A 25333-nucleotide genomic window follows, 5' to 3' on the forward strand; every position below is an offset into this window, starting at 1 on the left:
CCGCGACAACAACAAACCGGGTCACGTGAGGGGGGTGTGTGAAGGGGGGGGGGGTGAGCCGCCGTCGTCACGTGACGCTCGCGTCGGCTCCGCCGTCGCGCCACGGCGGTTGGTGGTGGCGGCGCCGCGTCTTCCCGCGCCCCGGGGAGCGGGGGCAGGGAGCGCGCGGTGGTTTTCTCGCCGCCGTACGTGGGTCGTGGTGGCGGGGAGGGAAGTCCGGTCCCCGTGGAGTTTGTCCCTCCGTCCCTCCGCCACTCCCCTCTCGCCCCAGGCGCACCCCGCTTGGCGCTCCTCGGCAAATGGCGGCCGCAGCGCAGCGCCGCCGGGGCCGGTGCTCCCCTCGCCGCGGGTCCCCCGCACTGGCGGGCAGGGAGCGCTGTCTCCTCGGGAAGGAACCGGTGTTCCCCGGCGCAGGTGTCGTCGTGCGGCACCCGGGGAGGCGCAGTCCGCCTGCCCGTCGGTAGCGTTACCGAGAGGGTCCCCGCGGCTCCCGTTTTCTGTTAGCACAGAGCAGCTGAGGGTAAGAAGGGGGATGTTTAGACGGTATTTACAGCTTGTGCCGGGGACGCGGGCGTGCCTGCTGGCTGCCCGGGAAAGGGCTCACACCTGCAGGGTGAGCCGTTGGTAGGGATGGTTAAATGCATTGCTGTGGTGCTTGAGCTCCTGAGCTACAGGAAGGGGTTTTTGGGGGCTGGAGGTGTCAGCACCCGCCTGAACGACGGCTGTTCTCAGAATGCAGCCCGCGTCGTGTACAAGAGAGCCGTGAAGGTGGATTGGAAAGAGTCGGGGTTAACTCTGACGACATCCACGAATTCATTCTGGTCCCATCGGCGTTCCCTGGTGGGATGTGCACAGCCAGGAGCCGTGGTGACCTCTGGTTTTCCAGTGATCTCTTCCGTTACAAAACTTGTAGAGACGATCCTTAGCGGCCGAGCTGGATGCTGAGTTGTGGGCCATCATAAGTACGGAGGTACCACGCGTGGGTTTTCTTAGATGTACTGTCTCTTTCTACCTGCAAGGCTTGTCTGAGCAGAACTGAGCCTGTTTCCTAGGCCTTCTACCAACATAGAGATTTGATCTAAACTTAATGGATATAAATTTGTTTTGTTTAACGTTACTGCTTACTATCACAAACTGTTTGCAGAATAGTTTTAGGGAATTTAATACAACTGAATCCCTAAGTTTAGTGGCAAGACCAAGATCAGACAGGTAGAATTTTTTCCTCGCAGGCCTTGATAACAACAGCTTTTAAAAAACTTCGGGTTAAAATTGTTGATGTGTGGCTTTTGGCTTCAAAAGGGATTATTTTACAGATAATGGACTTCATAGGTGATATATGTATGGGGGGGATTCTATTTACTTGGTTCTTTTGGATATTAACAACCCCTAAACACATGCCATTTCTCACACCACCAATTTCTCAGAAACAAGCTCAGGTTGTTTTATTATTCTGAGCAAATTTTTTGCAAGCATTTTTTTTCCTTATTGAAGCTGAGGCAAGATTCAGACATCTTAAAAAGCACGTGCAAGACGCTTTTGTCAGCACATAAAGGAGAGGTGTGACTTTAACATGGTTGTTTTGGTGTGTATTTATGTGAAGGCTGCACTCTAAAGAAGAAAATGTGTAGGTGATAAGAGGTGTATGATCTAAAGCTTTCTGTGAAGGTATTGGTAGGAAATGATTGAAGGATCCTAAAACTGACTCTAATATTGCAGGCATTTATACACGTTAATGATGTTGCAGTAGTTACCCCTAACTTGGGAAGTCAGGTTGGTCGTGCTTAGGACCTCTTTTGTTTCTGCAGCTCTGAGCAAGCACATGAGGGGACAAGGACAGAGAGTGAAATGCAAAACTCATTTGAGTCATATTGTGCCTTGAACTTCTTGAAAATGTATACTCTGCCTTCAGGAAGCAAAGCAACTAAAGTCAGTTGGGAAGAGCTGGTATTGGAAGATTTGGTGTATTTTATGGGAATAAATTCAAATAGAGATTTCCAGATCTTGCTGTTTTATTTAAAGGGCCATTTATGACTTTTACAAGTTGATGGTAAACCTCCTTTTAACCAGAATTTAGTTTCACTCCAGGCTTTAAATGAGCAAAGTTGTTGATAGTGTGTTAGAATGACTAGAAATGTTTTGCCCGTGGTTGGGTACAGAGAACAAATACGAGATTTCCTCACTTTCTGTGCTGTTCGTACGTTCTGAGTGACACTAACCAAAATGCCCATAATCTGTGCTATCTCCTGTGCTGTGATTCTCTTTCAAATAAAGTTTATGTCCTGAAGGCAATCTCTGTATTTTTTCTCTGCATATTACCTACAGGTTCTCTCACTCTCCTTTTTCTGACGATGCTTTGCTCTGCAAGTTGTCCCACTGAAGTCGGTAGGAGCAGTAAAAGGGTTATTATTCCATGTCAATGTTTTGTGTCCTCCACACGCAAACCTTCGGACTGTGCTCTGAGGCTCCTCGTGCCCCAAGCACTGGAAATCTCTGGGCAGGGGGGCACAAGTGTGGTTGCTGGTGCAGTTTGGACCAAAGCCATTGTTTATTTGGTTCGAACAGAGGAGAGTATAGACGGGACCAAGGCTTCAGCGAGTGAATTCCCTGTGAGCATGCTGCTTGCAAGTCTCAGGGTTTTGTCATCTGAATCCAGCTCTTGGACCTGCGGTTCACCTTGCAGCACAGAAATAGCCGCTGCTATTCCCCGCTTTTCGAGGGGAAAAGGGTTAAAGAGCCTTCCCTTTCACCTTAGGCAAATATGCAAGAAATACATTGGACAGGAACAGTACGTCAGGGTCCTGTTGGGAAAAGGGACAGCTGTTTGCTTTTTGTCCTCCCCCAAAGTACAATCTATTTAAATATTTACATGATCTCTTGCTAAAAGGCTTTTTCTTCCCTATACTTTTCTGGTTTATTATTAAGTTATGAATGGGGGGAGAGGGAGAGATTTGTAATTGCTAATTCTTCCACTTTGAAAGAGTGTATCTATTGTTTTATTTACTCAGAGAAATGTGGTAGTAGGTTTTCTGACAGATTTAAATGGTTTCACTGAGGCTTGTGCTTTGCCATTTAATATTATTGCTCATTCTTTTCACGTACTTTATATAGTTTTATAATCTTATTAGGTTATCTGAACATACAGTAAAAATAGGAAATTTCAGGCAATACAGTCTTGAAGGGAAAGTGGAAGACTAATATTACATGTAGATGATTTCAGAAGATTAGTAGTGCAGGTAATAAAGCACTTGTAAATGCAGGAATTATATATTCAGTATTTTATAAACGGTTCGGAATGGCCACTAGGTCCTTCGCTGATTAATATGCACCTGTTCTAGCCTTGCTCACACCCTGTGTATCTGTTCTGCGTAGCATCCCCTACTAGTCTCTGCGTCTAAAATTGTAGAATTATCCAGGGCATCTACTTGTAAGTGTTAGTTTAAAAAACCAGCAACAATTAATGCCATGAAACATGTCATAATGAATTTTATATAATTTCAAAATGAAATGAAATTAATGACATGAAACGTCTTGGATTACAAAGCTCTTGCAGGGATGGGAAAAGTAAAAATGGAGCTCCTTGGGCTCTGGAGGAAAGACTTCAGCAAGTGGTTAGTATTACACCAAGGAAGTAAGCTTTTTAAATCCACAGATCATAGGAGACACTAGGGATAAACGTGTCTGTAGTATTTGCTGGACTGAGGCCTTGATCATTAGTCACAGTTCAAAATTAAAGGTACTTCACTTCAGTGTGAAAGGAATTTTACAAGGAACATGTTTTGCATGCAATAGAAACCTTTGAGACACAATGTGAAAGTAATTTAGCATGAGAGTTGCTATTTAATTCGATAGAAGACAGTATTTCATGTTGTCTTTTCATAGTCTTAATTTTGTCAGACATGCAACTGATGTACAAGAGCTGTTTGTTTTTCAAGAGTAGTACGTGTGTATCCTAGGTAGCCTTCAAGGAATAAAGAGTCACCCCTTTCTGTTGAAGTGGCTGACAGAGCTCTGAGAGGCTTTGGCAGGGTTGGTACTTCATTCTGAAAATTCTGCAGCCCTGTAATTGTTATTTGGGAAGCAATACTTACTCTTTCCTATAACTACCCATATCCCCTTGTCAAAGACTGTGGCAAAAGTCGAAATTAAAAATTAAGCAGAAAATATATTTTAGTACATGTAGGCTGAGGTGCAAGAAAGCCTTTAAGTATGTGCCTGATTTTAAGTGGCTATACACATGATGGCACGATCTAAATCTCCAGTACAGCTAGATTTTAATTAGCATCCAGTCTTTTCAGTCTGGACGAGACCCGCAGTTTAATGTTGAAGTGACTTTGGCAACTACAAATCCCAGGGAGCATTGCCATCAGCAGGTTTGTGCAACCGGATTGGCATCCTGCAGGGGGCCAATGGCAGGCAGAGCACTGAAGAAAATTCATGTGTGTCAGCTACCAGGATTGAAAAGCACTGGAGAGAGCTGTAGACCTGGGTGAAAATTGCCTGGGCAACTTTTAAACCCTTGTGTGAGCTTTGTATTGATATTATATTTTATACCCTCTGTGCTTTGGCTTGCAAAAGCCTGCAGGGCTAGTCCAGATGGATGCAATTCTGAACTGCAGACCGGATGACTTGGAAGATTACTACAACTTGTTAGGATGCGATGAACTGTCTACGGTAAGAGCCTTTCCCACCTCCCCTCCAGGTTAATAACATTTTGAATGTGCTTTTCTGTCTACAGGGGGGATTTGAAGTTGTTTATCGCTACCAGCAGGACTATTGGAAATGCATTGTGAACCTTCCTTCTTGCCACTTTTATCTTTTAGTGTCTTCCTCCATAAAGCTCAATTTTCTGATCTGTGTACTGATGTTAAGATCCTAGAATAAGGCTTATTATAAAAGTGTCTTATAAAACAGGGTTGTATTATAGATACAGCTGAAATAATCGTTTATTCATTAGTTTAGTTCAATGTGCGATATGGTTATGAATCATGAGACAACTGCATAAATTTAACAACATCCAAATAATATTTTGGAATGTATTTTCAGTTTTAAAGGATGAAGAAAGCTATTTATATGCAACTACTACAATGAATGCTTGTAGCTGTAAGCTACTGATAATGCTATTGAGTTTCTCAGGTTTTATACATATTTTTTAAATTTTCTAAACACTGTTATTCATTGGTTGGGAGGAAAACCAAAAATAGTATCTCCATTTATCTGCCCAGAGAGGTGGTAGAGTTACCATCCCTGGAGGTATTTAGAAGACAGGTAGACGTGGCACTTCAGGGCATGGTTTAGGAGAGATGGTAGTATTGGGTTGACAGTTGGACTTGATGATCCTAGAGGTCTTTTCCAACCTTATTGATCCTGTGATTCAATAATGATTTTTAAATGCTAGTTTTAATGACATTCAAATACTAGTTTTACTAATTTGTTTTGGTAGCAGATACATACTTCATAATGAGATCTAGCTTGGCAATTGTCAAATGATTTGTAGCTAAAACAAGTGTTCGTCTTCCTAAAGATGTCCACGTAGCATTTCTTTGGATAGTCTGAGCTTGTGGTATGTTAGTATTTTTTAATCTAGTTGTTATATTAACTGGAATTGTGCTGTGATTTTGGAAAAGGAGTTTTGATTATTCTGCTGTAATGAAGGATGTATTCAGTGTGGATAAAAGCTGTATTTAATCAGATGCTCTCATCTGTCCTGGTGGTCAAATGCTGGGAAAATACCTTTTCTGCCACTGAAAGCATACCAGTGAGCATCTTTGATCTGTGACAGAAGGCAATTTAAAGCTTTTCCTAAGATAACTCCTAAAAAGTCATCCCAGCAGAGGGCGGTGTTAAAGTTCCTCTGCAGGCTTTTTTGGAAGATGCTATTGCTCATTTTCTACCTTACACTAATTCCTTTAGGGCTCAGCAATTAATGAATAGTTACATAAGATAATGCTTTTTCAAATTGCTTAAAAATGAAATTAAAAAGATGGAATAAATGCTAATGGGTCCTGAAAATAATCTGCAAGTGTTATTTGTTGAGAGAAGCAGGAGATATTACTTGACTATTTTTGACATGGGAGTAGGAACTGCGATGACGATTTGACTGAGTACCATGATTGCCGTCCCTCAGGATGGTGCACATTCCTCCTAACATGTAACAGAAATCCGAAGTATTACAGGTGTTTTGCAATCTCATAACTTTGTGCAGTCATGCGTTTGTAGCAGCACAGGCTTCTTTAGGCATATACAGCACACTCCCAGCTGTGCTACTTTCAGCTAAGCTGCTGAATATTCTGGTCTTCATCTGACCTGGTTAAATATAAGCACAAATAGTCTAAATTTCTACAGATTTTTCCCGTACTCAAGTAAACACCCGTGTTCATTCTTGGCTTCTTGTAGGGCTGAGCTCATGAACACCTGGTTCATCTTCAGACTTGAGAGGAAGAGGGGAGATTTAATCTCATCCTTCTTCCAAGAACAGTGTTATTCATATATAGTGCGTATTGGATATCCTTTTTTGGTAAAACATCTCACTGAATATTTTGAATATTTTATATAAATTTCATATATTTTGTATAAACTTCTTATAAACTTTTCCTTGTACTGATTTTTTTTTAACCGAACACTTCCACGCTGCCCCTCTGCTATTGTACATATTTTAACTTTATAAAGTTCCCCTTTATATAACTAAGTTTTAGAGATGGTAGCTAGATATATAGCAACCGGTTTCAGCGAGTTCTTTGTGCAATGTATATATTTTTAAGTGTCTTACTGAGTGGAAATATATCACCTTGTATCTGTCACTCTGGAAGAAGTTACCAAGAAGAACAAAAAGTGTAGAATTCTTAAAATACCACTGTAGACCATATTTTTCCCAGCATATGACAACAAAAGTTGGCCAGCTAGTTGAGTTAACTGTGGTTTTATTCTAAGGAAAAAATGTTATGAGCCTTAATTTTGAAATAGATCATTAAATTGTATATGGATATTAGGGTTTGAAGGATGAGGAATTTTATATGAACAGCCTTTCCAGCATGGGAAAGAAGAGTAGCTATCTGGTATCTCAGGGCAAATTGTTGTGAAAGCTTAAGCTGTACTGGAATGATACAAAGAAGTTTTGGCTTCTGAACTGTAATAAGAAGCAGGATACTTTGAAAAATCTGAAAAATTGAAAATCTAAGCTGGTGCCCACTCCAGTGGTTTCCTGTATTTTGTTAACTGTTAAGATGTCTTTGTTTCCCCAGTGGTTGTAGTACTTCATGGTACGTATAAACTGTGTGGGAACTTGTAATTAACTAGTAAACTAACACATGCCAATATTCTAATATTGATTATAAATTTATTCTTTGCCAAGCCAACCTTTTTGCACAGAAAATTAATTTGACAGGAAGAATGTGAACTGCTAGTTATCTAGCTTTGGGGTATCCGAGATGGAAAAGTCATGTGGTACCAGCCAGGTTTCCTATGAAGAGGATATGGAGGAAGCCACCCAATCCCACAAACTTATCTTCAGCAATACAGAAAGTCTTTGCTTCCTGCAATGAGACTTGGTTAAAAGTTAGAGTTGATTAAACCAAGTGAAGAGCAACTGAAGTGATGCATTTGGCCTGCGTGGTCAAATGTGCAGAAAGGGTTTCACACACACGATCTTTACACATTCTTCTTAAAGCCAACTTGCCGTCTTGGATGACTGAGCTTCTCAAAAACAGGAATAAGGATGAGTGTGTGGAAAATGAAATTAAATAAGCAGTGTCACTGACAGATGGTTGTTGTTACCTATTTCGCTCGTACTAAAGCTTGTAAAAATGAATAGGAAAAAATCTTTCAGCATTCTTGATTGTTCCTCCCAACCCCTTCCAGAAAGCAAATTTGAAAATCTTTTCTGTGTGTATACATTTACTGACTTTAAGTCTCGACATTCTGTTTAGGTCGAACAAATTCTTGCGGAATTTAAGATTAAAGCCCTTGAATGTCATCCTGACAAACATCCTGGAAACCCCAAAGCAGGTATGTATTCTTCCCTGTTCAAAACCAATCTATTTTTTTTCTTATAGTAACATGACTAAGATATTAAAGTCAGCCTTAAAACTTTATTAAATATTCTTTACCCCAGTATATTTTAATTGTCATGTGTATTGAGCATATTGTCTTTAAATAGCAAGCTTTAATATTATTTTCTAACACTTCCACAATCCTAGTTGAAAGAGCAGGAAGACGCTTTTTGGATTTTTTTTTTTTCCTGGGACTTTCAATTTTTTTTCTTTCTATGGTAGAACATCTTTTAATCCAGAAATTATTTATGGACTGTATCCCTTTCTAGACCTATGAAGTTGGCCTGTTGCCATGCTCAGTGGCGTTCAAGTGCCATATGTGCATCAACTAGTTAAATTGCTTCCATGAACAAGCCCATCAGGAACACATTAGATGTACTTTAGTTTCTTTTAATGTAACTTAATGACTGGAAATAAAGAGAAGCCAGCACCACATGAGTAGCCATCTGTTTGCAGAACAGCAGCTAACATTTGTGTTTATGAAAGGCTGCAGCTCATCGTACCTGTGACGGCTAAGCAGGACCTGAGTTATCTGGAGACAATCTTACCCATTCATAACCACAAGATAACTCTAATCAGTGCTCACCAATGTCTGTCTGAATAGTTTAGATTCTTACAGTAAAGGTTTTTCTGATCATAATTATGGTCCCTACCAAAAACTTGTTGCAGAACAATTACATACGCTTCTCATTTTGATTAATGTGCAACACCTTTCCTTTGGATTCTTCCTATTAGTTTAACTATAAACTGAACACCATAGGCATAAACTGAACACCACAGCCTACCTGCTTGTGTGAGTTTGACCTCACCCATGCCCTGCCCTGAGGTAGCAGAGCTGGGAATATAGCAGATGTTAAATGAGACTTCACTGCCTCGAGCAGAGCTCTCAGCAGGGCTTGGCTTTCCTTATTGATGGGCCATCCTAGCCTAGAATCAGAGGCAACAACGCGGGGGGGGGAGTTAAAAGGTGAAATAGGTGAGATATTTCACTTCGAGATTCCCTGACAAGGAACCCCCTGAGATCTGGTGTTTGAGAGACAATCTACCATCTATTAACAATAACCTGATCACTACTATTTCAATTATTCTAAACGATAGCACAAGTACCGATGAAACCAATGGAATCAGCTTTGCAGAAAGTTCTGGCTGTTGCACCAAGGAAATAAGAGAGTGTGCCAGTGCATGGTCTTGTTCTGTCTGCACCCCACCCAGTCCTGTCCCACCCCTACAATTAATCAAAACTAAGTAACTCGAAGAGGGAGGCCAAGTGCCAAATGTTGGACTAGCTCTGTTTGTCAAGAAGAATTATTTTATGCTTCATTTACCTGAACATGCTGTGTTTACTTTAAATACCTTTTTACAGTGCTGGTGAAAGTTTACTTTATTTTTTTTATTTCATCAGCTTAAAGCTCAGTAAAGAATAATGAAAGTAGACCTTTCATTTGTTGAAAACCAGTAACACTAGAAAAAGGAAACCTAATAGAACTGCCCCCTCAATCTATTGTCTAATTTATAGTTATCAATTTTGATTAGTGTTTGGGCTTAGTGTATTTCAAAAGAAATCTCTCTAATTTGTAAACTGGAATAAATGAATAATAATCACTGTAACATAGGTGACTCACTAAATCTTTATAACCCTTCTACAAATAGTAACATGCACCTGCATCCTTAGTAACCATTTAATGAAAAATTGCCCTGTAGGGAACAAGAAGAGCTCTCATTCATGCAGTCTGGTATTCAAAATAACATTTTAGCAGATGTAGAGAACATACCTAATAAAATGCACAAGTTGCTTGATTTGAACTAAATTTAGATTCCTCTTCTTGCTTGTCAATTTTTGCTTGCCATTCCCCCTCCCTCCCCACCCTGCTACTGTTTTCTTGGTGGTGTGCTTTGCTCTGACTTCCTTGCTGCTGTGGATGAGTGTTCTGTCTAAGCATTTACTCTAGTTTAATTTCCCTATTTAAGGGGGTCTGCAGGGGGTGACTTGCGCCTTTTGCCTGTTGTAGTCTGTAAGTTTCTCTGAACTTAAATTTGGGAGATTTTGAAGCTGGTAAACAAATGAGCGTTTTAGTCTTCATTTGGAAAGGGTATCAGTTGTCCACATATGATCCTAAAGCCAGCTAAAACTTTGCAAAGCTGTAAGCAGAACAACTACATCCCTCTGTCACTCAGTTCTCCTCCTGTCTCCTCTACTCTGTTTGCTCTAAGCCACTTTTGGCAGCTCCCCTTTCACACCTGAATTAATTTCTTTGAAAACAGATACTGGCTTTAGTAGCTTTTTGGTTTGTGTTCTAGTCGAGAATTTCCAGAAGCTGCAGCAAGCTAAGGAGATTCTTACTAATGAAGAGAGTCGAGCGCGTTACGATTACTGGCGACGAAGCAAAATCACCATTCCGTTCCAGCAGTGGGAGGCCCTGAGCAATTCTGTGAAAACGGTTGGTGGTGTCTAAGTTTGGGCCTTCAGGAGGAGGGGGAGATAGGGCTGGTCCAGAGAAAATGTTGCAGTGAGGAGGGGGGTAAGTTACAACGCTTCTGCTGCAGTGGTGGGTTTTGGGGATGGGAATAGTGCAGAGTGATTCCTGCACTAAGGAAGTTAAATTTGGGAAAAGTTGGAAGGCTATAGAAGCCCATTCACAGTAGGGTTTTAGGCTAGTAGTTTCAGAGTGAATTTATCAAGTTGCTGCTTTTATGTGTATTATATTAAATTTAAGGGCTGATTTCAAATGCTTCAGCACACTTTGCTTTTGTAGGAACCTTTTATTTATTTTCAAAGCTAGGACCTTTGTATAATAGATTTGCCTTTTGGTATATTGCTTACCAGATGCTATCTGATGAAACAGAGAGCTCACTGAAAAATCTAGAAGGTGGGTTCCTTGGAACCCTGTGCTTCACACAGGTCTTTGGCGGGGCCCTGCTAGGCTAGTGGTGTGATTTGTGACAGAGATGGATGTTATAAAGGTTCTTTACCCTCCTAATTTGGCTAGTGAGATAATTTGATAGTGTGTTTGTAGTGGATCCTAATTCCATAATGTTTGAATTTTCTTTTCCTGCCTTATTATGAATGATAGTTACAAGTCTACATGGTCAGATTTTAAGGCAGGTGAATAAATGTTTCCCTTGCCAATTCTGCCCGCGTGAGTTTTGCTTACAAGAGAATTCTGAGAGCCTCTTCAACTAAAGTGTTATGCCTGAGCTTAAACGTTGCTGGAAGTATCCCATCAAGCTTAGTTCAGTTCCAAACAGAAGTCATTCCACAGACTTTTAACAGTAAAGCTTTCCAAATTGTCTTCTTTTCAAGGGGCACCTTGAAGTCAAAGACAGCTTTGAAAATGGATGTTTTCGAAGTTGCTCAAGCCCTATTAAAAAAGCTTCAGAAGTCATGATAGACAAAACTGGACAAAAGACCCTTAAAATTACTTGACGCATTTGTACATTTCATTCTTCATCCCCACCTGACATAAACTATCCTCTCAAATGCTTTTTGCAACACGTGACGGTGCTTTCCCCTGTCCTACTGACCTGCAAGCTTCTCTCTATATGTGCTTTGTTTAACCATTTATTACAACAATATAAGAAAGAAAAGAGAATTTCATTAAAAATCTTTTAAGGCATAGGAATTAGTTCTTTATTTGTTATTTTTGCATTTCTTTAGTCAATGCACTGGGCTGTCCAAAGTAAGAAGGACCAAATGCTGGAAGCTCCTGACTTGAATAATAGCAACAACATAACTAATGAGATTTGGACCCAACAGACTGAAAACAATGAAGACGGATTGTCAGATGGGAACAGGGAGCAAGAAGATGTTGCAATTCCTGATGTGAAACCACAGTCTTCAAAGAACCCAGACTCCCCAAGTAAGTGAAACCAGCCGTTACAGAAAATTGCAATATCCAGGGATTGGCCTGAAACAGAGGCTTTTAGTCATGAGAAATTCTTCTCCAGAATAATATGTTTAACTGGTAGCTTTTTAAATGTGGTTTTGCATTGGGGTTTTGTTCTGGTTTTTATGTTGTTTATTTAATTTTGAAGCTTTCCGACCTTTCTTCCTCCCTACCCTGTGTTTGCTCACTTGTTTGCTAGTAAAACCAAAAACTGGAGAAGAAGAAAAAAAATTCTTCTAAAACCAGCATGAAAAGTTCAGTTTTGCTGCTATATCAAGATGAAAAATAAGGCAATTATTTTCAGTGATTTTTTTTTCTAAATAGCAACTTAAAAAATGTTAAATATTTAGGTATTTTATTTTTTTTTTAATCCAGTGTTCAGTACTTATGCACAGTTTGCATCTGATGAGTTAATGAGGACTAAAAATTGGGACTTGAAGGCTTCATTTTTATTTGAACAGGTTTTTAAAAATTTAGCACGTGCACCAGAATAAATGTGTATTTCAAAAGCTGTCATCTGGCCAGTTAGTATTTCCTGTCTGTTGCTTAGGTTAGTATGCCTGAATCAAAGTTTACTTACCACAATGGCCACCCTCTGTTCTGCTTCATCCTTCAGGAGTTTCATAATCTTAGGCTTATGTTATCAGAGAACTATTATTAAACAAAGTCCTGTCATTTCTTCCCAGCTTGATCAAACAGGAAATTAAGTTGAATGGTGAGGGTAGCAAAACCTAGTTTAATCCCAACCATTTGTGGAATACAGAAAACAAAGAAGGGAATTCTACAAACAAATGTATGTGACGCATAACTAAAAGTTTTATATTTAGAAATTGTGCTCTATAAAATCACACTATTTGCTGGTTTTGGTAATTAAATCATCACTGTATCCTTTGTAAATCAGTAAAATTGCACAGTAAATAAAACATCATCTTGTTCCTTGTAATTATAAAATCATAGAATAGCTTGGGTTGGAAGGGACCTTTAGAGCCCATCTAGTCCAGCCCCCCTGCAGTGAGCAGGGACATCTTCAACTGGATCAGGTTGCTCAGAGCCCCGTCCAGCCTGACCTGGAACGTTTCCAGGGACGGAGCATCTACCACCTCCCTGGGCAACCTGTGCCAGTGCTTCACCACCCTCATTGTAAAAGATATCTTCCTTATATCTGGTATAAGATCTAATAGTGAGCTTTCTTTGCAGATATTCTCTTTCTCATAATTTTTTAAAGTTTTAATTTCCGTAGATTTGAATGGGAAAAATATCAAACCCATCAAATGCCTTCTTAATTTATCCAGTGGGCATATATTTATATTAATAAATGTTAATATTAGAATATATTTATTTGACAGGGCCTGTATGCATTTCAGTGTTCATACTTGATGTTAGGATGTTGATAATGCTTTTATTTTGGTTCAGTAAAATTTATTGTATTGGATTCCACTTTTAAACTGGGATATTTTCAGTTCCTGTCTGCTGGTCTGTAAGAATGACGGGCTACAACTCCACGTAGCTATTTCAGCCTGAATAAGAGATTTTAACACTAAGTCTGGCAATAGGTTTCAGCTTCTTGATATAGGAAGATCACATTTTAGTACTAACAGCCCGTAGGTCATAAAAACATAGTGCAGGTTCTGAAAAACTCTTCTATTCCCGTGTATGTCGAAAGGGCCATCTGTACATGCCCTCCACGCTGCTGCCTTTCATTTACATGGAGATTTTTCAAGTCTTTTTATATCTCTTCTTGTTTAGATTAAGCAAATGCAGTTTGGTCAATTTTTCTTTGTAAGTCCCCTTTTCCAGACTGCATTCGTTCTTGCTGTTCTCCTTTGGACTCTTCCCAACTGATACAGATCTTGAAGTTTGGCGTTTGCCTGAGTTCTTGTTCAAATGGTGCCAAGGATACAGAGGTTGTCCCAGCTAGTCAAGAGCAGTGGAAGTGACCAATTTTTTTACTTACTTTTTAGGGGAAGACTATCAAGTATTAATTCAGGCAACTTAGTTTTATACTTGTTTATAATAATTTACTTGCCTTTCTCTTTTTTTACCCTCAGGATTTTCAGACGCAAATTACTGGCACTTGCGTTTCCGCTGGTCAGGGGATGCTCCATCAGAGCTTCTGAGGAAATTCAGAAACTATGAGATCTAAAATGCAAAATAAGCATGAGATCATCTGTTCAACCATTCAGTATTTTTTTGTCAGCAGTTATGTTATTTGTATTTTGTATTCATTCATTGTGATGTGAATGTTGTTTGAATAAATGTCTTAATACTGATTTGTAAACACGTGTGCTGTAAGCATTGCAGATGGAGGTCTTCAAGTTTAACAAGCAAACTTTAATAAGCAAAGCCCTTTTCAGCGGTAACATAAAGTGATTTTATGAAGTTATCTAACATCATATATATTGTTTCTTGTATTCTTAAATATTTGTGTAGTGAATATTTTTTCTCAATGCTGTGATGTTACAAAGGATGTACTCTTGGTAGAACCAGAAGTCAGTGTTAGACTCCAGCATATCACCCTATTCAGTGATGATCTTCCAAAAGCTATATACAGTGAACTTTAATCAAAACCATGCTTATTTCTCAGCTATATACTCTGGCTCACTTCTCCATTGCATTGTACTTACTGTAGTCATTTATAACACGCGCGTGCACAATACTGTGACAGATTTAACTTGTTGGAGAATTTTGATCTTACGATATAGATGAAGTAAGATCCAAGGTCACTGTGACAGATCAGGCTCTCTGAAGAATTACTTGCTTTCTGTCTTAACAAGTACAGTTTTGGCACCAGCTATTTATTTTGGAAGGCAGTTTCAGAACTCCACTTCTCCAGTTAGCACCTTTCTTCTTCTTGAGACTTAGTGGTGGACAACTGATACCCCACGTATGTGTTGCCAGCATTGTCCTGTGGCTTAAGAGCAATATCCTTCCCTGCTCTGCCTGATAGATGGGGTCTTATCAGGGTGTTGTATGGTGAGGAATGAAGAATCAGGCCAGTAAGCATTAATGTGTACAAAATCTCACATTAAACGTTTTTGATATTTTAGGCAACTTTTCAAATTCTACATTGTGTTTGTTTTGTATTTGCTTTCTTCTCTGTAAACCTGGCTAATATGTCAGGTATTGACATTGTGGTTTTGTGCAGGCAAGTAATTCCATCAGCAACAAATAAAACTGCATGCATACAGGAAGGGGTTGTTTCCATTTTTTAAATTGCAATCCTCTACCCACCACAGAGATTCCTTTTGAATTTCTTGTTATTTGTCCCCTCAGTGGGTAAAAGCTTAAGGGGGTCTAGTTATGAATCTTGGGCATTCCATGCAAAGCCTAATTTGAAAACTACAGTCTTTTCCCAACATGGAAAGAATATTACAACGTCTGTCTCTCCCTGGAGTGACATGTTTGGCTGTACCATGCAGGGGTATGATGTGCTGACTGACCTACTGCGCTTCTCCTCTTTGGTGTCAGAGACTCAAAGAATGGCAGGGGTTGGAAGGGACCTCTGGAGAGCATCTTGTCCAACCCCCTGCTTGAGCAGGCACACCCAGAGCAGGGGCACAGGGCCGCGTCCAGGCGGGGTGTGAATGTCTCCAGGGAAGGGACCCCACAGCCTCTCTGGGCAGCCTGTGCCCCTGCTCTGGCATCCGCACAGGAAAGAAGCTTTTCGTCATGTTCAGGTGGAACTTCCTGTGTTCCAACTTGTGCCCGTTGCCCCTTGTCCTGTCATTGGGTGCTATTGAAAAGAGTCTGGCCCCATCCTCTTGACACCCACCCTTCAGATATTTATAAGCATTGACATTTGCTATAAATTGTAACACAAGTGCTGCCAATGGAACCCTGATAATATGTACATCTTATTAACCTCATTAGTATATTTATTCTGGTGCCAGTTTTCTTTACAGGAGCTGATAGCCCTGTTAATGCTGGTTGTGTTTGTACCAGTTTATAAAAGCTCAAAGTACTGGTGTTCTGCTGATACAGCTACATTGATCCTAGATGTGATGGCATCAGTAGCAATAGCTATTTCTGCAGCACATCATCCTGCTTATCCAAAAATCTCTTTTTTTTTTTTACTCTACATGCTTCTCCCTTGCATATTTTGCAGCTGAAAACATTGAGATGAGATTAATAATTCTCTGTAATATCTGCTAAATGTAGTAGCAGATTTTCTTCTAGTACATATTCTACTTTCCTTTATATAAAGGTACTTGCTCAAGAAAGACTTTCAATCCGTTTTACATGTAAAGAATGTCAAAGAGTAGTAACAGAAGAAACTGTAGTTCATGTGAAGGATAGAAAGCAATAGGGTACAATTTTTCTCTCTTCAACAAAAAGATGGAAATGCAACGCCTCTGAGTCAGATGGCAGCTCAGATTCTCCTCTCCTCATTTCACTTGCTCATAAAGGTAAAAGGGGGTAGTTGGATGGTTTAGCACCTAACCAGCTGGTTTCCCTTGAGAAGTGAGTATACAATAGACCTTTGAACAGCAAGCTGATTTTTCATGTCATTAAAACTGATGTCATCATTAGCCAGTTATTACATGGTTTGTTTTGGCAAAGCACCCTTAGATATTTGTTCTGGATGAATAATTGCAGATATTTGGAAGCCTCTTAGCCCAGCGAAAACTGATGACAAAACTTGCGTTTTGCAGCATAGCTGCTAGAGATCAGTATTCTAATTTGTGTTTGCCCTAGTGAAGGGGGCAGATCATTAACTGCTGCTCTAGTACCCCATACAGACTTTTTTTCTATTTATGTATACATTTACCTTGAAATGGTCCAATTTTCTTCATTTCTCAAATAAAAATTCCTAGCAGAGCAAACCCAGAGGTACTGAAAAGCAAGAGGAAGCTGTGCAGCCTGTTTTACTTTTGGGACAGCACTGGTGGGACCTGACCTGTTGGCCAGTAAGAACAGTTAGCTGGAATGAGTGGGCATCCCTGTTCTCCCTCAGGTTAGAAAGGAAAAATTAAGCACCTGACAGATTATTCCATTTTAGATCATTTAGAGCCCACCCCCTCCAAGTATTAAATGCTTATATTTTTTAAAATATATTGTATTTTTAGAAGTTTTTTTGTTAGTAGCATGAAAAGTTTCAGCAAGTGTCCCACATGACATTATCCATGATAATGTGGTGCCCTAGCCTCTGCACTGATAAGCACATAACATACTTAACATGCTTAAGTATTAATTGGAGCAGGGGTTGTAAGGTGGATCTCTCAACCTCTGTAAAGATGTGATTAAGAGACAATAGAGTCAGGTATATATGGTTTTTCAGTGGCCAATAGAGGCCTTTCTTTGCAAAGTAGAAACCGATGGGGTGGGGAACAGCAACAAACCCAGATACTATATATTACAATTAGGACCTGTGAATCTTGAGTGAGAGGGCAGCTACTTGCAAGGGATGGTAAGGTCCCCTTTTCTTCTTTAGCACTCCCTGTGAGTTGTTTAGGTAGGTAGCAAAGGGTCCTGAACCTTCTGGGTATCTGAGGGGGTCTGACTTGGTGTGTGCTTCCATTACACAGTGACTGAGCATTGGTGTGCTTGAATGCTTTGTTAGCTATAGCTCTAAATGACTTAGTTTAGCGTGGTATGAAATTAAACAAGCCTGTGAAGTGAGCCTAGATCTGCTGGAGTCTAGTCCAAAGTATTGGTTAAAATTGGCCTTTACTGGGCTTGTGAGGGCTGATGAGATTTCAGCTGGAAGTTCTGAGATAGCAGATGGGGATGCAGGTGGGTGATGATGACAATAAAATACAGAGAATAGGGCATGTTTTTTACTACTGTGTTTCTAGGTCTCTGAAACTATCAACCAGTCTTGTAATATCAGAAATCAAGCCACTATTTAGCTAGCTGTTTACGATGAAACTGAACAGCTCAGGGGGTGGTGGTTCTTGAATTATTTAAAACTAATATGTCTGTAATTACTGCTGTCATGCCTGTTCTTGTACAAATGCTGAATATATAAGACTGAGAGTGTTCCAGTTCTTCACAAACTTTTTGTTTTGTCAGTATTTACCAAGTTGTTTTGCCAACGTTTCCCAAGTGGCAAGACAAGAGTTAAAGTCTTGATGATGAATACAGATAGTGTATGACTTAATCTCAGGGTGTGTAATGCTAAATGATAGGTAAGGTTGTTTCCTGAATACTTATTTTCCTCTTTGAAGGTGGGGGAGGAGGAAAAGGCAGTTTATATGTTTTATAACAGAAGCAAGTATCCTGATGATTAAAACAGATACCGGGTAGCTTTAATTTCCTGAGTATGAACATTGCTATCTTACACTTCCATATCCTGAAATGAGAGACAAGACTGCTGGGAAGGTAAGCAGTGAAGCTGTTTTAAAGCTGATGAAATTACCCAGCAAAAAATAAAGCAACTCAGTAAGCTGTCAGCTTCTGTCACTGGCAGATGGGGTGATATTTATCAGTTAGTTTATGCTGAGTATTTTTATTGCAGCCCAGTGTATGTGCTCTTACTGCTGTTGCAAAAGGTGCCAAGCCCCCCTTCCCCTGCCCCCCACCCCGTGGTAGGCACTGTATGTTTGTTCTTTCACCTTCACTATATTAGTCTCTTCTCCCTCACATGTTAATGAAGATGAGACTCTTCATGTGCTCTGTTTGTCCCAGCTTTGAAAGACTTATGTTCAAGTCATTACAGTGGCACACAATGCAGATTGGGAACTTAAATATGTCTTAGCTCTCTGATGGATATCATAACCTCTTACAGGTGATGGATGCTGGAGAAAATGACTTCTCTTTCCTCTCTATTCAGTCTTCCCAGTGGTTTGCTCTTGCTCCCTTCTCCTGGTGGGGCAATAAGGAAGAGGGGTTACTTCCGGAAAATGAAATTTGCTGCCAGTTGTTTGGAAGGTTTCCAGCCTTGATGTGTGATGTAGTTCTTAGAGCTTTGGACAAAATTATTTGCTTGCTGCTGTGTCAAATATGCTTCTCTGAAAATATCGAAAGGCTCTTGGCACCAAAGGCAGACAGCTTGTCTAAGGAGATGTTGTTTGACTCTCAGGCACCAATCCTTAAACTACAATTTCTTTGTCAGGATTGTCAGAGCTGGTCCTTTACTAGCAGTTCATTTCCATGGAACCCCCAAATTTATGCTGGGTAGAGGACTGCCAGCTCCTCCTCTTTCTCATAAAAAACTTTGTGTGAATGATATCGATGGGGCGGGGGGGGAGAGGCAGGACAATGAGCAGAAAGGTCCAGAGGAGTAAGAGGCTATTCCAGATGGTTGGGCCTTGATGCCTTTCATGCTTCCCAATATGTGCAGTCCTCATGTTCAAAGGCTCCGAGTCTTCCCCACGACTCCCACGTGCATCCTTAGCCTGCCACTGCCAAAGGACTAGGCTGCTTGCTTCAGTGTGGATAGATGCTGGAGCCTGGAAAAAGGAGAAAAAGGAGCCTGGGCACCCTAAGCATCTCTTTGCTTAGCTCGCTGGAGGCACCTCATTCCCTGACGGTACTGTGCAGTGGGCCTGAGCCAGGTTTGGGAATGAAAACTGCCCAAGTGGCAGAGATATGGAATGCCATGTTGAGCCTGTGTGTACCTTTTGGGGTCTGGACTCCAGCACCAGATTTATTACTGCCTTGCTCTTTCTCACTCGTATCTGCTTCCTTTTTTAAACCTCAGCTGAGAACAGAACAGTAGCATTTTAACTCTTTGCTACAAAATGGAGATGAAAAGTGATAGGAGTCAGGAGGAGAGCACTGAACCTGGAACACTAGTGCTGCTGATGTGTATGTAGCTTTAGCAGGCAGTTTGGCAGTCCTTACTTACAGTCCTTCTGTAATAATAAAAAAAAAAAAAACTGCAATTAAAACCATATGGTTCTTCTCCTTTAGTGCCTTGATGGGAACATTTTCATAAATCTTGCTGATGGGTGAGGGTGGGAAATAACTTGGGTGTTTGCCGCTGCTCTTTTATTATTTCAACTGCAAATGTTGGGGAAAATCAGTTTCACAGAATCACAGACTGGCAGGGGTTGGAAGGGACCTCTGGAGAGCATCTTGTCCAACCCCCTGTTTGTGAGCGGGGGCACAGGACCGCGTCCAGGCGGGGTGTGAATGTCTCCAGGGAAGGGACCCCACAGCCTCTCTGGGCAGCCTGTGCCCCTGCTCTGGCACCCGCACAGGGAAGGGTTTTTTCTCATGTTGAGGTGCAACTTCCTGTGTTCCAACTTGTGCCCGTTGCCCCTTGTCCTGTCACTGGGCACTATTGAAAAGAGCCTAGTCCCATCGTCCTGACACTCATCCTTTAAATATTTATAAGTATTGATGAAATCCCCCCTCAGTCTTCTCTTCTCCAGGCTGAAGAAGCCCAAGTCTCTCAGCCTTTCCTTGTGAGATGTTCCAGCCCACTGATCATCTTGGTAGCTCTCTGCTGGTCTTGCTCAAGCAGTTTCAAGGAAAAGAGGTTCACTGAATGCAAATACTTCCTTAGACAGAGGAGTTGTTTGTTACTTTTCTGACAGACAGGCCTGTTATTTTAACTTTTATATTGAAAAATAACCACATCTTTTGGTGTTGGTCATTTGACATTTCCATCCCCAGGAAGGTCCCAGTAAAAAGGACACCCTGAAGTTGCAAACTTCCTAATAAATATTTATTGGGTTGGTGCTTTTTCTTAAGATCTATTAAAGCAATGAAACATGTCTTTTAGAAATAAGACACTTAAAGTGGTCAGTAAAAAAACTTGCAATTTTTTTTTCCACTGCATCACTGAAGAAGGACGTAGTGCAAAGCTTGCCCACTGTGTTTAGTATTTGGCTCTCTTAATACTGTCTTTTTATTAATTTGGAATGTTAACCATAACTGCATTACACAAAATGGTGTTTCATCTGTTCCAGATTACAGTGGTGGGTGGGATCTTCAAGTTGTAGAAGAATAAAAAGAGTCTAAATTCCTGGCTGATTAAACAAAATTGAGCCTTATATGTGGAAAATAAATTATTTTTTAATTTATCTGGAATTTGCACACTCACTAAAAATCTTGATGTTTTGCAGAGTGACTAACATGTACTGCACTAAGCACACAGTTTTAAGCTGCTGATGGAAGACAAATACACTAAGGTGAAAATAACACATGTACTGCACCTTAGGAAAGGGCGCTTAAGTCACTACGCTTGAATTTAAAAACTGTCTCTTCTGGCACATCTGAGGTAAGTTCTCACATGTGAAGGTACCTGCCAAGGGATACTGGAATCAGACATCTTAAGGGAAATGCCTAATGTTATGGTCATGTATTACACAGTACCACTGTCGGTTATCTACCGGTTTAAAATTCCCTCTGAAGTGTAACCTCTAACACTTGCGTGTTCCCCAACAGAAACAAACACAGACAACTGACATCCCTGGATGCCTTGTTAGGGAGCACTTTGAAATATTCATTTTGCTGCCAGCTTAAACAACTAGTTGTCCCCCGTTTCTTATTTTTAACTGAGCAGGGATATTTTGATGTTTCCTCTTCTTCCCCTGCCTCCGTCTTCTGGTTGAATTCAACTGCACTAACAAAACATGATGCTAGAAAGAATGGGTTTGCATGTGTGTTTGTGTTGGATTTACATCCTGTCTTTATGACAGATAGGAGAGAAAAGCGGTTGTTCTTACATTAGCCTATTTTGGCCTCTATGGAGATGGCCTTTTTCTTATTTCCGGCTTTCTCTTACCTGACCTTGCAAAATTTTCAGCCCTTCACTAGCGCTGGGGTCATACATAGGAGGAGATTGACCCTTTACCACTCAGATGTGTTGGGGGGGGTGGGGTGGGGGGCTGCTGCCTTATGCTTTTCCTGGTTATTAGTTGCATAGTAACGTCTGTGGGGAATTTTTCCCCACTCATTGCCAGATTGTGGGGGTGCGTGCACTTCATGCCAGTGCAGAAGGCCATAAAGGACAGGAAAAGATGATGTCGGATCCCCTCACTGGAAGTCTAGGAGTAATCAGACCAGCTTCCTTCATGAAAGGGAGGGTTCAGGGGAGCAAATATATTTAGAGAGTAGCCTGCTGCTGACAAGAATATATTTTGTATCAGCTGTAGGACATGGGGGCAGGACAATAGCCCTCTGGGCAAACTGGGACACTGTGTGTTATGCATTGGATTACTCTTGCACTTTGTGCTTGGAAAGTGCCTGTCCTGTCTGCAGAGGACCTAGAAGGTGAGCTTTGGAAAGAACACTGATCCCAGTGCACCCTTCTCCCACCTCCACAAGTGCTGGTTATCACAAGGTTTTAGATGCAATGTCAGAAGCTTGCCCTGGGAAGCTGCTCTGGTACTACTTTTATTTCTGGGCAGAAGCAGAGGAGGAGTGTGTAGGAAGGGTCTAGCAAGTTGCAATAGGATGAATACTTTTGTTGCTGCAGAGGCACGGTTAACAGTGAGAGAAGACGTGAGGAGTAAACCCTGCACATTACAAAACATAAAAGAGGGTGGGGGTGAAAAAAAATGCACGCCCCACCGGGCCGCAGCGAGCAGGGTTCGAACCTGCGCGGGGAGACCCCATTGGATTTCAAGTCCAACGCCTTAACCACTCGGCCATCGCTGCTCCTGCTGGCTCCCTCTCCAGGCCGCAGTCCTTATCAGGCAAAGGGGAGGCGCCACCGCCCGCCGTACCGCACCCGGCTCCGGGCCCCGCGTCCCGCCGGGCCGGGGGAGCTACCGGGCCCCGCCGCCCCTCGGGCCGCCCCCGGCCCGCAGCGCAGCGCAGCCCTGCCCGGCCGGAGGTGCTGCGGCACTGCGCGCCCCGGGTTTCAGTTTTAAAACCATAACTTGGGCGTGGGGAAGCAGACGTGTGTTACCGCTGTCACCTGATTTCCTTCTTTCCTTTCTCCCCGGTTAAAAGAATTCCATTTTGCTCAGCAGCTCGAGTCAGTGCGAAGGCTCTGCGCAGCGAGGCTGTACGCAGTAGTGCCGCCCTTCGTACAGCGATTTTTCGCTGCATCCGTTCTCGCTGTTGAGCAGGCAGCCGGCGCAGGCCACTGTACTCTTTCTAATGTAGGCAGTAACTCCACTAACTGTCCCATGCAGCTGTTCATTACAGGAATAATAAATGTCAATTTATATGCTTCTGGGTTTTTCGACCTGAAACGTAAAGGCTGAGTCGGCCCCTGTAAATTAAGCGTGCCTGGGAGTGTTTGCAGGCCCGCTTGATTTTGCTACTGAAGATACAGCCAGTAACTACTACAAACACAGTAATTGTTAGGCACTGCATTCACTTTTTACAGTGGTGTTAGCTTAAATTTTTTCCTGTTTTTACTAATTCAGTTCGCTCAACTATTACAAAAGTTCTTTATTGTATGACTTTATGTAAACTTATTCACTGTAGGTATTACATTAATTGTTTCAGCAGTAGCGTAATGGAAATTAAATCTAACTTGACTTTATACATATGCTGCAATGGGTAAAACCAATAATTTTCCTTTCCATCTTTTTTTGCAAGGTATGTTTATGCTCAGAATTTTACCCTATTTTCCCTCCTATAGTCACAGCTTTAGTTAATGCTTCCGCTCCCCCCTTTTTTTAAATAGCTGGGTTGATGTTGATGATTGTGCTTTTCCTCCCAGTTTTTTTGTATGAGTTACTGATCAAGAAGCCCTCTTAATAATTCTGAACATTCCTCAGTACCAAAAATATTGCTGGATTGATAAGGATCTTAATATAGGCTTACAAAATTAGTCTTTTATGACTTTTATCTGGAACCTCACCTGGAGAATGCAGAGGACACACAGACATTAGAAAACACAAAGTGTTTCTATAATTTTAAAAGAACGCAGTTACTTTGTTTTACGTCAGTATTTATTAAGGTCTCTCTACCATTTAAGTTACTGCAGTTTTTAAAAAACTTTTGAATCCTTATCTTTAGTTGCTCATTAGCAATCGAGAGGTAGTTTGTGGTCACTGTCAGACAGCTATGATTGCTCAGTTCTGCATTACAAAAACTAATAGAGAGTTTATCATTAGGTAATGTGAAATTATAAGGACAACAGTGTTTATAGACCACATGTAGAAATGGGGATGGTCCCTTAGCTGCATGCAGGCCTGTAGTGCAAATAGACCTTTAATCATCCCTCTAAAGTAGCCAGTAAAAGGCTGGATTGATTCAGAAAAGTTGATACTATATGTTAGTGATTTATTGTTTTTTCTTGCACCTAACCACATAAGGCTCAGCACTGCTGTGGATATGAGCTGGATATTTCTTCTTTCTCTCCTATATGTCTTTTTGTGTTACTGTGGATATTAAAGAAAAAATAATCCAACTCCAAATGGAGTTTATGCTTGTGCACTTTGCTGTGTTTCAGATAATAAGGAACATTTCAAAAACATTAACACATAAAATATCCTTATGTCCTACTTTGTATCCCCCTAGCCAACTCAGTAGTTTAGCATCATAATAATCTTTGTTTAAATTGTTGTTTGTTTAATGTCCTTATACCAGAACTGATTTGGACTGTTTTGCTTATGTCATATAGTTTTGTGTGGTTGTGTAAGGCACTCATAAGCTGTGTTATGCCTGATAAGATGCTGTCTTTATCCCATAGTGTACCTGGTTTCATATATGTGAAGATAGAAAGCATGATTATACCAAATTTTTTTGATTATGTAAATAGCAAATGTGTGAGGAACAGGGAGAGGAAAAGGAGTGCCTTCAGTGTACCACATTATAGCCAAGGGGAACTTCTTAAGTAAGACATAGAAGTGGAGGCAGCTAGAGATCATGTTTGCTGGTGGAGAAAAAAGGATTTCTCAGGTGTAAATGCCAGAAAAGACTTGTTGGGGCTTTCAGTACAAAGCACTTTTTTTTTTTTTAATTGATTTGAGGACAAGAAGCAGAGCTGTTTACTTTTACAATGATGGATCTGCTGCAGATTTTTCTTTACAAAAAACAGACTACTTGAAATCCATACAAGTAACTTGTTTTAGGAAGAGGATGTGAAATACAAGAACATTTTTACTAGTCAAAGCCAAAGGAAACCAAATTATAACAACACATCAAAGTCTGGATTTGGAAATATTTCTTCAACTAAGGGCATCTGTTCTAACCGTTCCTGAAGGGATTGAACCACAGCTGTTGTTTTTCAGGGTCGTCCCCGTCCTGCCCCGCGCCCCACCCCCCCACCCCCCCACCCACCCCCGACAGAAATTTAAGCATATGTGGTGCTATGTCTTGGTCTTCCTGTGCTTCTCATGCTTATTTGCCCCATAGCACATGCATGATGCACAGGGCTGAGATTTCCAGTCATCCAGCAGCCAATCTGAAGCTTTGAGTGAACTGTTGGATATTTACAAATCCTGGATGATTACACAAAATGTTCACCTTCTGAACAGATGACATTTCCAGGATGAGTAAAGGGCAGTAACTCAGGCATATTCTGGTTGTGAATAAAGGCCTTTTGCCACT

At 41.0% G+C, this 25333-nt stretch overlaps 2 protein-coding genes and 1 non-coding gene across 9 annotated transcripts in view; 2 read left to right on the plus strand and 1 right to left on the minus strand.

Annotated features, from left to right (window-relative positions):
* The first annotated feature begins 54 nt into the window (after positions 1–54).
* DNAJC12 (DnaJ heat shock protein family (Hsp40) member C12) lies at positions 55–15116 on the plus strand. Of its 7 annotated transcripts, none has more exons than XM_075109685.1 (7): positions 81–520; positions 733–970; positions 4576–4671; positions 7923–8001; positions 10344–10483; positions 11701–11902; positions 13978–15116. In XM_075109685.1, the coding sequence occupies exons 3-7, from the start codon at positions 4594–4596 to the stop codon at positions 14070–14072; spliced, it is 594 nt and encodes a 197-aa protein (XP_074965786.1). In that variant the 5' UTR covers positions 81–520; positions 733–970; positions 4576–4593; the 3' UTR covers positions 14073–15116. The 7 variants fall into 7 exon arrangements, 5 of the variants coding, with proteins under 5 accessions (XP_074965789.1, XP_074965788.1, XP_074965786.1 ...); XM_075109684.1 differs by having other exon boundaries at positions 98–185; XM_075109686.1 differs by lacking the exon at positions 81–520 and adding an exon at positions 3954–4026 and having other exon boundaries at positions 882–970.
* A 2981-nt stretch (positions 15117–18097) lies between these two features.
* Positions 18098–25333, plus strand: part of CTNNA3 (catenin alpha 3) — a 562887-nt gene continuing 555651 nt past the window's right edge. The window contains exons 1-2 of the mRNA XM_075109794.1: positions 18098–18250; positions 20944–21098. The gene's annotated coding sequence lies outside the window, so the exon portion shown is untranslated. The remainder of the gene's footprint in view (positions 18251–20943; positions 21099–25333) is intronic.
* Positions 22399–22480, minus strand: TRNAS-UGA (transfer RNA serine (anticodon UGA)). Its single transcript has one exon. It is a non-coding gene; the product is annotated as a tRNA-Ser (tRNA).

Source organism: Phalacrocorax aristotelis, chromosome 14 (genome assembly GCF_949628215.1).
Source record: "Phalacrocorax aristotelis chromosome 14, bGulAri2.1, whole genome shotgun sequence".
NCBI lineage: Eukaryota > Metazoa > Chordata > Aves > Suliformes > Phalacrocoracidae > Phalacrocorax > Phalacrocorax aristotelis.